This window comes from Octodon degus, unplaced genomic scaffold (assembly GCF_000260255.1).
Source record: "Octodon degus isolate 3935 unplaced genomic scaffold, OctDeg1.0 scaffold00101, whole genome shotgun sequence".
NCBI classification, from domain to species: Eukaryota; Metazoa; Chordata; class Mammalia; order Rodentia; family Octodontidae; genus Octodon; species Octodon degus.
In genome coordinates, this window is record NW_004524677.1 from 8,938,172 (window position 1) to 8,949,804 (window position 11,633).

At 40.5% G+C, this 11,633-nt stretch overlaps 1 protein-coding gene across 1 annotated transcript in view; it reads right to left on the reverse strand.

Annotated features, from left to right (window-relative positions):
* The window catches only part of Glrb (glycine receptor beta), a 101,035-nt gene that overhangs the window by 40,830 nt on the left and 48,572 nt on the right, over nucleotides 1-11,633 (reverse strand). The window contains exons 3-4 of the mRNA XM_004638711.2: nucleotides 6,373-6,479; nucleotides 4,633-4,700 (exon numbers count right to left, since the gene is read on the reverse strand). Coding sequence (XP_004638768.1) covers nucleotides 4,633-4,700; nucleotides 6,373-6,479 — 175 coding nt within the window. The remainder of the gene's footprint in view (nucleotides 1-4,632; nucleotides 4,701-6,372; nucleotides 6,480-11,633) is intronic.

Sequence of the window (11,633 nt, forward strand, 5' to 3'; positions counted from 1 at the left end):
AAAAAAAGAATCTAAAGGATTTATGAAGAAGTGCAAGATGTGATGTTGAGATTTTTTAGAATAAAGATACTCAAGAGATGTGGTTTCCTGCAAAATCGTCAGTGTTTTGATGAAAAGAAAAAAAAAATACAACAAATTGGCTGCTGTTCCCTCATTGTTCAAAAGCTGTGTTTCAAGCTCTGAAGTACTCTCTATACTCTTTGAACACGTGACAACTGCTGAACAACTTGTAGCATTTGCCAACTAAATATATGCCAGTTAAAACTTTCACATACAATATAAAAATATATGCCTGGATAGATGTAAAGATATTTTACATCTTAAATTTAGAAATTTATCCTCAGTCACCACATCTTTCTTTGCACAGTCATAAGCCATATGATGCTACTTCAAAACTAACCCAAAAGCCACATTTGACAATTGGATTCCTAGTTACCCACTGACGTTTTGTTTGGTAAAAACACCAATTGATTCGTGTAGGAACTCTTCACAGGAACAAAGTGGAGATTCCTGAAAAAACGTTGCAAGTTCACAGTGAAAAAATGTGTAATACAATCTTTGGATTTCAGAAAGACATGGACTTCCTGTATGGGGAAAGAAAAAAAAAAAAGTAGTACGGATACTGTCAGCATTTACGCTGTGATGATAAAACTCATAGTGAAGCCAGGCGAGGCAATGCACAGCTGAAACCCGAGCACCCAGCAGGCTGAGGCAGGAGGATCCTGTGAGCTCAAGGCCAGCCTATGCTACAGAGTGGGTTCAAGGCCAGCTTGGGCTACACAGTAAGACTGTCTCATAAAACAAAACAAAACAAAATTAAACGAAAAACCTGACAGTAAATTCTCAACATGGATGAAACCAGAAATAGTCACATTTTCAACAAAATGAAAACATTTTACAACAAAACAATTAAGGCAAAGTAGACCTTGTGGAGGAGCTACGAGACAACTATGATGTCATCTGAAACACAAAGCTGGGGCCAATGCTTGCTACTTACTCAGTCTTAAACATGTCAGGCATAAACAGTTTTATAGCTTACAAAAAAATAAGCACAAATTATCATGGTGCAATTTTCTTGAAGGATTAGGACTGGAATTGATAGATGAGTAATTACAACAGAGAAGAACAACACATATCTGCCCAAAGAACTCCTCAAGAGAATTCTGGAGCAGACAGGTGAACAGACAGGTGAACCATCAAAGGAAACAGGAAGGCCAGCAAGATGTCAAGCACGCCCTACCAAAGAGGAGAGGAGGGGCCAGGGAGATGGCTCAGTAGGATAAGCATTTGACTGTGACTGGCAAACGCAAGGATCTGAGTTCAATCCCCGGTTCCACCAAAAAAAAAAAAAAAAAAAAAAAAAGAGGAGAGGAAAACCAAGCAAGAGCGATCAGTGTAAGAAGGAATGTATGTACAGAACATGCTGTTCTGTTGTGTGAAAACTGCCTTGGATGTGATTACTGAAGTAAAGATTATTTTCCTGGTAAAGTATTATTTGTACTTTTATTGTAGCTTACATAGTAATTTATTTCAGTTGTTATTTTTAGATTTAGTAAGCAAACAGTTGAAGTAGAAAGTGTTGATACTTATTCTAAACATTTAGTACATATTTGATTTTTTTATTGATATTTCGTTTGCCTGCCAAGTATGGTATAATAGGAGCCTCCTTAAAAAGAGGAAGACAAGAGTGGTGGCAAGTGTGACCTGTCAGAAAAGATAAGGAAATAAAACACATGTTCTGTCCATGCAGGCAACACTTGCACACGGGACATGCAGCGTTTCCCTGTGAAAACCGCCTTGGCCGTCCTCACTAGGGCAGAGATTCTTCCTGTGGTAAAGTTTTATTTGTGTTTTCATTGTAGTTCTCATTGGAATGTATCAATGTTGTTATTTTTAGATGTTGTAAACAGTTGATACAGAATATGCTGATGTTTATTTTAAACATGTAGTACATAAAAAATTAACATTTTAATTTATTGTTATCTTATTTTCCTACTAAGTACACATTGTAAAATATAATAAAACTCATACAATTTAAATAAACCATCAATAGAAATACTGCTAAAAATAAACATGGGTGTTATACACCCTTTTCAATGCTCCTTTCAAAAAAATTTATGGTGACTGTCCAGTCTATAAAGAGGACAAAGTGAGTGAGAGTGGCCTCCAAGGCGCTGACCAGAAAGTAAGAGACCTATCAGGAGGGGACATCCAGTGGGCGGAAAGACCCCATAGTGGGTGTCTGAAGCCAAGAATAGTTTTTCTGAGTTAGCTACACAATGGGGCTGTGCAGGAGAATGAGAAGGGGTGATGTTAGAGTCGGTGGAATCCTTTCTACAGTCCTCAAGCACTCTGTGCCGATGTGCTGCCTTTCTAAGAGCCACTCTCTCAGTTGCAATTCTGTAGGCAAGGCCTGAAATTTGGAACTTCCAGGGTTGGGCAAGGGGCAGACTCAGCGATGGCACCCTCTGAGCTACAATGCTCATGAATGAATTCAAACAAAAAGGAGGTCCTTACACTTACATTAGCTACATCCAGCCTATTTTTGATTTTTTTTTTTTTTTTTTTTTTTTTTTTTTTTTTTTTTTTTTTTTTTTTGTAGTAACAACAGTAGAAGGCATTGAAACCAGCATTTCATACTGAGCTACATCCCTAACCCCTTTTGGTTATTTTTTTTTCTTTTTAAAGTAGGGAGCCACCAAGTTACTAAGTTGTTTAGGCTGCCTTTGAACTTGTAGTTCTCTTGCCTGAGCCGCCTAGAGTGCTGCGTGACACTTGTGTGCCACCGTACCCAGTTTTGATTCTAATAATGGCATTTTAGGGCAAATGTAAATGGAGTCACACACGCTGTCTGGGCTATGGGGAAAGACTATGGAGAGCAGGTACAGGAAACACTGCCTCTTAACGTTTTACCTCTTGAAAAACGGTATCTCTTATTCTTGAAAGATGAGGAGCTTAGAGCTAACAGCACGTATTCAATTAGCCACACTTGTGTCCCGCGTGCTACATGACAGGACAATCTTCACATCACTTAGGAGGACGAAACAATCTCTAGAAGTGAATTTCAGGCTGATCTCAAAATCTTTTCAATAATGTCCTAAATACGTCTACATACTAAGAACATCAGTTAATTACTCAGAAGCTCACATATGTGCTTCTAGGAAAAACAATAAAAAGTTCTTACCACAACTAGATAAAATTACATGTTATAAAATTAAGTGCAATCTAAATGCAACCTATATATGCTTTGATAACATAGTATGCTACCACTAGGAATACAGAATTATTATAAGCAAATCTTACATTCCGACTTAATAAAACGATAAATATCCAAAATACAAAAATAATTGGGTCTTCTTTCTCCCACTTGAAGAATTATCTCAAGCTGTGGTTTGAAATCCAAGGCCTCAACACCACGAGTGGTACGTGTGTACCCTCGCAGAGGCGGAGCGGCAGGGTGGCCACGCTGCGGAGCGCCGCGAGTGTCCCCGCTGGAACCTGATAGATGTCATCTCTGGCAGTAGCCACCACCCAAAACCTTTTCCAAACTTCCCTCACAACAGGAAGCTGCCGTCACTCTGCTTTTCTTTTGCCTCTCGCCTGGTGACACCATTTTTCCAGAGGCTGTTTTCTCTCCTGAACAAAAATCAATTTTCTTTTTGCTTCTTAAAAATCTCTGCTCCGTGCATCACACAACTAGCACAACAAGGGACACAAAAACTGTCCCTCAGCCATCGGAAGAAAAACAATGACGTAATTAAAATTTTTTTAAAGGGAAAAAAAATAACATTTAAAACAGTTTCAAAACAAGGTAGTAGGAGAGTGACACTAATTAATGCACTGGGTCTGGTCGTCTTCACAGTCCCTATCCAGGGTACAGGGCAGAGGCGTGACGACTTGTCCACACGTACGCGCACAAGCCTTTCTTCTCAGTGAGCCAGGAGAAGCCAGCTGCGTAACTGTCTCAGCTAGCTTGTGTAGAAATACATTTTTTCTTTTCCCTTTCTTTGCTTTCCTTTTTCCTCATCACAGTTTGTCTTTTCTTGTGAGCAGTTTCTTCCCAATATACAGTATCAATTGTACATTTTGCATCTCATTCCTTCTGTTTCTCACACTGATGAGGCAATGCTATTTACACCTATGAGTCTGATTTATTTCACTTATGAATATAGTCTCGAGTTGCATGCGTTTAACTATAAAGGTATTCTGAAGCTCATACTTATAAGCATTTTAGAAATAAAAACTGCTACTCAAGACTTTTCATTGCATAAATCCCCCCCCCACCTTTTTTTTTAATGCGGTACTGGGGACCTTGCACTTGCCAGGCAGAGCTTATCCACTGAGCTATTTTCCCGGCCCATAAGTCCTTTACTGAGGTCAAATCCAATCATTGTTTCTGAAGAAGAATATACCAATTTCCCAAGCTTGCGCCAAAGTAGCACTAGGGCTGGACTGAGACTCGAACCAACACAGACCTCAGCATCACGCGGCGAGCCAGACCGAGGAGTGTGAGCAACAGGCAGCACGAGAGGACAGGAGTGTTCTCTGCAGACTGGCTCCTTGTAGTGCAGTTTTAACAACATTTGCACTAGCTAAAATTTGATCATTACAAATATTACACTGTTGTCTTACCATGGTGGTTTCTTGAATGGACCCAAAGCTATTAATAAAGATGTTGACTACTACATCAACAGGAACACCTATGAAGAAAAATGAGGGATGTATTTAGTAAAATGCTGGATTACAGTCAGCATAATATTGCTGTGCACATAATTTACAAATTTTTCCATCTCTTCTGGGATAAAACTAGCTCACGACGGTCATTAAGGTACTTTTACGAATAGGGACCACAATACAAAAGAAACGTGTGTCACACTGTATGCTACTAATGTGTTGACTTTTAAAACATTCTAATGTACATTACATTAAATATACACTCCATGTGTATTACAAAACCCTTTAAGTCTTTCAGAATCATAGTTTGATAGTCTTACATTGTTCAAATCATCTTTAATTCTTAAATGAAATAATGTAATAATACTCAATAATTTTCACTTGTAATGACTATATGTTAATATTTAATGCATGCAAATGCAAAGTTAATCAGATATGTAAACAGAGCCATTATATAGAATTCTGCCTGACCTGTTCCAAAATAATTTGAAAGTTCCTAGAGTGAGAACCACAGTATTATGCTGCAAATTTATTTCTCTTTTCATCCTCAGCTCCTGTGGCTGCTGGTCATATTGCCAAAGGGCAAAGATGCCTTCAGCCTTCAACCACAGAAACTCAACCACAGAAACGCCTCCTGAGAGACACAGGTGGCAGGGACCAATCGCCACAGCAGCCCAGCCGCGCTACAGTGAGAGGGGCTGGGAATGAGCGCAAAGCACCGTTTTACGACATAGCTGCAGAGCTGACTGGAAGCAGCTGCAGACCTTTCTTCTGCAGAGAAAAATAAAATCAAGCCTTATAATATGGCTCTGATCTACATTACCACCTATCCCTAAGGAACGGTCAGAATTACTGTTTTCCAGACATTTTTTTCCACACAGCTTTTCCTAATTTATCAAAAGTCAAAAAGAAAAAAATGTATACAAATATGCAATTAAGTATAGAGGGGGTTTTTGGAAAGCTATAACAAATGACAATATCTTTTTGTAATAAATATAATCCCTGTGTAGTCACTTTGCTTTTAAATTTAACATTTTAAAACCACGTGGATGCCGGGCGTGGTGGCACATGCCCGTGATCCTAGCCCTGGGGAGGCCGAGGCAGGAGGATCACTGTGAGTTTGAGAGCAGCCTGGGCTGCGAAGTGAGCTCAAGGCCAGCCCACGCTGCGTAGCAAGGCCCTGTCTCCAAAAAACAAAAATCTCTAAAACAAACAAATCAAAAAACCCACAAACAAAAAGTCACATGGCTATATTTTTAGTACCAAAAAGCAGGGACTTTTATGAGTGTGAAACACTCATGAGTGTAAAAGTAAAAGAGAACAGATACATGTACGTGTATATGGCTGTCCCAGAATAGTCTGTTTTCCCCAGATGAGCAAACGGCTCTTCTATAAATTATAACATTTGTGTCTCTCAATGAACGAACCTGCCGTCTTAGTTTTAAATCATTAAAATCTAGAACACACAGTACTCAGATCTGTTTTGTTTTGTTTAAACCAGTAACCTATATATAAAATTGCTGAAATATTTTGCTTACCATTGAATAGCTCAGGCATTGAAACCGCTCCAACCCTAAGCACGTAAGACAGTTACAGGTAAATCTGAAGTCTGAGTGTTCCGAATAGCACAAAGAACGACTTTATACGGATACAGTTACGGATTAAACGATAATGAATGAAGATGAGGAGGCAACAAACCTTTGAAATTCGGTCTTATCCGGGGGTCGTAACTGACCAACATCCTGTTGAGGATATCGCTGGTGGAGTTGCGTGGTACCCGGTCAAGGTCCTCCGGCGACTGCTGGCTGCAGGAGAAAGAAAGCAGAGCAAGGAAATACCCAGGCTCAGTACCAAGAAGCAGCAAGCAGAAGGGGCAGTGGTGTCGGTGGGAGAAAGGCTGCTTTGTTGAGAAGAAGTCCCCCCCAAAAAAATTGGTAACATGAAAAAGCTAACTGCTTTTTCGTCAGTTTGTGGCAAGAGGGCCCAAGTCTACAGCACATTTGGGACTACGTCTTCTAAAAGCACAGGGCTTTCTTAAACTTCCTGGCTCTGCTGGCTGTCTGCTTGTGGAGCTGTGGAGGCCATGTGATGCAGCAAATACTGGATGTAGATGTATACCTTTGGCATAAAATGAAAGATGAAATTATCAGAAATCTGAAAATGTTTTTGTTTGTCTAACAACTTGATCTTAGGAGTTCCGTACATAGCCCTACCTTCGAAGGGAAGAAGACAGAATTAAAGTCAGTAGTCTAAACATTCATTTGGGCTTGTGGCACGTCCTCCACACAAGGCAACAGGGTGCAACTAATGCTTACTAGGAACACTCAGCTGTTCTCTGTGACAGGCCCTCGTATCACCTGTGAGCTATGGAGGGCTGACGATAGATGCTGAGACGATCTGGAAAAACGAAAGATTTAAATTTATGTCCGGTTTCAGTGGCTGGTACGGCACACCAACATGGCCTGGGGTACCAGGGACCAAGCCCAGGTCCTTGCACTTGCCAGGCAGGCATTTCAGCTGCTGAGCTATGAGTGCACAGCTGTAATCCAGCGCTGAGGAAGCTGAGACGGGAGGATCACTATGAGTCCGAGCTGTGTAGCAAGCCTCTGTACCAAATAGACAGATAGATAGATAGATAGATAGATAGATAGATAGATAATTAAAAATTTTAAGTTTATGTCCACATTTTGAAGGAAAACATAATCAACAAATACACACAAGAATGGTTTCTTACACAATACTGTATCTAAATAAAAAAATGCGTTCCTGAAAAAAAAAAAATAGAGTGAGGAAGCCCCCACCATGACACAGCTTTTCTAACTGTAACTGCAGAATGGCAACTATTTTCAGAAGCTGAAAAGGTATTTGTAAGAAAATAACAGCCGAGGAAAGTATTTTAGCATTTACTCTCGCTAAATGCATTACACACTACCCCATGCCCTTGGGCCTCCTTGCGTTACACAAAGATAGGCAGCGATTTTGCTCGCCCTGATGCAGCCCGCTGTTAAGTCCTCTGTGATCACAAGAGGAGCACCTCCGGCAAACCCACTGGACAAAAGCAAAGACCAGCTTGGAGCAATGCGTGAGCCGACCGTCCTGCCCAAGCAGAGGAGCCTGTGAACACAGTAAGAAGACAGAGCCAGCAAGATTGTCTAAGAAATCACAAGACAGCCGTACTACCTTTTATATGATACTCCTCAAGTAAAGGAGTATCTCATCCTTACCGAATTAAATATGGTAGCCCAGGGGAAAAATGAGAAAATAAGCTTCTCGGTTATCAGATCGATGAAGCAGGTAAAAGACTCCACAGTGCCCTAGGACCGTTACCTCTTTATTTCCTCTACAAACAGGGTGCAACTATCTGCTCTCAGTTCCTTATTTAGAAGGAAAAACTTGCTTTATGTTGCTATTTTAATTAACTTTGAAAAATTTGTCATACTAAATCGGTAGTTAAAAGCACTTTTCAAAGAGGAAATTCCTTGGAAGTCCAAGGAAAATGTTTTGTTTCTCTGACTTGCTTGGGCTGCTTTCCCCATAACAAAACTAAGTCCATGATAAACACAAGAAAGGCGAAAGATAGGTGGAGAGGCTAGCGATGCTATATTGTGTAGAGCTAGGGCAAAAACTTTAAATGAATGAATGAATGTATGTGCAGCAAACCTCGATGCAATAGGCGTGGCTTCGTGATGAATCGAGTCTCCTTTGTACCAGACAGTTCAGATCTGATATGCGGCAATCACTGCAGTGAACTCTGCTGGACAGTATGAACTTGAGGAAAAATCTAAAAAGACCATGAATTGATGAAGACAGCTTTTTCAAGCAAAAGTCATTCGGCACATGAAACATTAAAGAAAGGAAAGTCAATTAACTCATCTTCCCAGAGGTAGAGGACACTATGCCAACTTCAACATTGCATCTCAGGGCGTTAGCAGCACCAGCGTCACAGCTCTGGGATCTGAGCACTGTAATGAGATTTTCTGTGCGCTGAAAGTGAAATCGCACCCTCCTTGCAGCCAAATGTCATCCCTTATCAAGAAATGGAAAATTTTAAAAGAATGAGGATATGTGAGAAAATTCAGTATGAGAATGCAAATTAATGTTCAAGCCCTCTACAAGTTTTCTTATGAAAGGGAGGAAAGCAGAAATGATTGTGAAACAAGCTTGCACTGAGCCAAGGACTGCACTTTTGTGTCTCTCCATATAAAATCCTGTAAAAGTACATTTCTTCTAAGCAAAGAAAAGATGTCATAATGACACTAATAAACACTAATTTTTATAGTTTAGAACTTTATGGCCTCGTTTTTCTTCTACCTGTAAATTGTATCAAAACCAATTGCCAGCCCTTTCAATAGCAAAGTGTCCCCTCTCCATTCACTGCTCCAGGCTAGACCCCTTTCCTTGAATACCATACTGCGCTTTTCCTTTCTCCTTCAACTAAAATCAGCCTGTCATCCAAGCCTGCCCCAATACTTGTCTTTCCTAAAGTTTTGTTTCAGCTGCATCTCATTAATCCAGTGAGCCTTGTCTCAAAGAACACACGCTATTAAGTACACCATTCAGCAACAGTCCTGTGACGTTCTTCGTTCTGTGGGCACCACCTGGACAGAATGCAGGTAGCTCTGTCGTCAGGACACTCGGGCTCCTACATTGCTCTAGTTCCTTCCATTACCTTCAGCACAGGTAGGCTGCAGCAATTCCCACCCACCAGGTCTTCTAAGTGCCTTTCAGAGACCCCCTGCTGGTGCTACAGGGGCAGGCCATCACTTCCTGGAGGAAGAGGGGAGCTTTTGACAAAGCTCTCTTCCAGGAGTGGTATCTTCCGCCCTCGGAAGTTTCCAAGCATTGGACACTGCCAAATCAAGCACTGATGTGGAGGGAGGAGAAATCCAAACCAGCTCCAGTCAATATTCTAGACTGGCGTAGATGCTAGAGAACCAACCACCACATCTGTTACACTCTGTGACTTGGGAAACTTACCTACTTGGTTCAGAGAAGAGAGATTAACCATACAGAAGGCTACTTTCAATGGGGAAGAAGAGAAAAGCCTAATTGATAGCATAAGCAGGAGGTAGGGATAGGACGTAACAAACTGTCTGAATATAAAGGAAAATCTGGAAAGATTTTCTATGGATTTTAATGGATCGCTCTATGATGTAAGAATCAAGAATGAAACCAGAACAGGGGGTGGAGAAAGAAGTGGGGTGCTTACTTGTCTCCCAAAGGTGAGACCAAGGGTTCCCCACCACAACAAGCATGCAATAGAACCTCGCACCCCAACTTCTGCTTATACTGTCTCTCTAAGATAAGCTAGCCGTTATGGAAGTGAAATACTGCAAGCCATTTATTACCACTGTCAAAGGGCAAACTTGCAACAGCTGCATCTTAGCTGGCTTTGCATTCAGCTCTAGGATCAGGCCGCATCACGCTCCCTGAAATGCAATCGGTGTTCCAATGGATCCCACAGGGCAGTTTGGCTTTGGAAACAGAGAAGGGCTGAGGAAGCTGCATCAGAAAAACAAAAACAAAAAACTCACAAAAGCAAGTTGCTCAAAGTTATTTCCCTTAAAAAACCAGTGACAGGGAGTCAGAGCAATGAAAAATAAATCACTTCCGGCCCACTTTTTTTCCATGAGGATTAAGACTTCAATTATGGCAAGTGAAGCTGATCTAGTGAGAACAGCAGTGACAGTGCTGAGCCTGATTTCTTAGACCGTAAACAACTTAGTTTTGGTGCAGCAATGAAGAACTTTAGTGTAAATGATTCTATTTTTATTTTTACCAAAAACTCAATGCTAGTTATAAAGTTCATTCAAGCAGTGAATATATTAAATATTGTATAGTCCTGTTTTGCTATTAATGCATTTAAAATATGTTTTCATGACTCTCCTACAGGTAACTTGACATAAACGTTCTATCAATAGTTCACATTTTTATATTAGAATTTCAGAGACATTTTAAATTTTAAACTAAATTCCATGTAGTTTGTTTTCATAAGCATAAGTTTAGGGTTCTTTCCAGATTACTAAAGCTGAAATTACATTGAAATTATCTCTACAGATGAACATATTTGAGAGAATAAAGATTTCCACTTTCTCCCAAAGATCTAAAATGATTTCATGTAGTGTATCTACATACCATGAAATTTGTAAAACGTTGTCATTTGAAGAGTATTATTTATGCAAATAAGAATGGATTAAGTTAAATGGATAATTAGGGCACAGGCTTCGTTTTTCCTGTGCTTGTAACCTGATTCTCAGGGTAGTGTTTTACCCATTTGAAGTCTCTACTAGAAACCCAATGAATTACAGAGCAGGATTCATTTCTTGGAAATACAATATTAATTTAAGAAAATAACTCATTCTCCTTAGGCATGGTGATCAAATGACTCAAGAAGATAATGCTTTCTCTCAAAAGCCCTTTCCAACCACGCTTCCCTTGTTCCCTTGCCTAGCCTTGAACCAGCATTGTTACTGATAGGCCAAGTCACAGGAGGAATGTGTCCACCACGCAGCTGTGGTAGGTAATGCCCTCCAGTACTAAAAGAAAGCCCAGAAATTCGTTCTAAAGGAGGAAACTCAATTTTGTGCTAGCTGCAGGACATTTTTATTTTACAGGACACTGCTGAAACAGGCATGGATGCGTGCTGTCTTATTCTTTTCCCTGCAACAAGGCCTGGGACCACAGCTGAAGAAACCTTTCTTCCCAGAAGCAAAGCGAATCCCACTATAGAAGATGCTGCCTCTGTAAGGGCTTCCACAAATGCTGATGGTCCTCCGATTTAAGAAACTATAAGAAAGCACGTGGAATCCTTGTGGCAGGAGGCTGGGGATGACAGAGGCCTTGCTTTCTGAACTGCGCGCCAGTAGGACTCAGGAAGGAGTTACATCAATGATAGCAATGTACTCAGAAACAATGACACCAGTGACTTTATTAGCACTCTGTGTGTGTGTGTGTGTGTG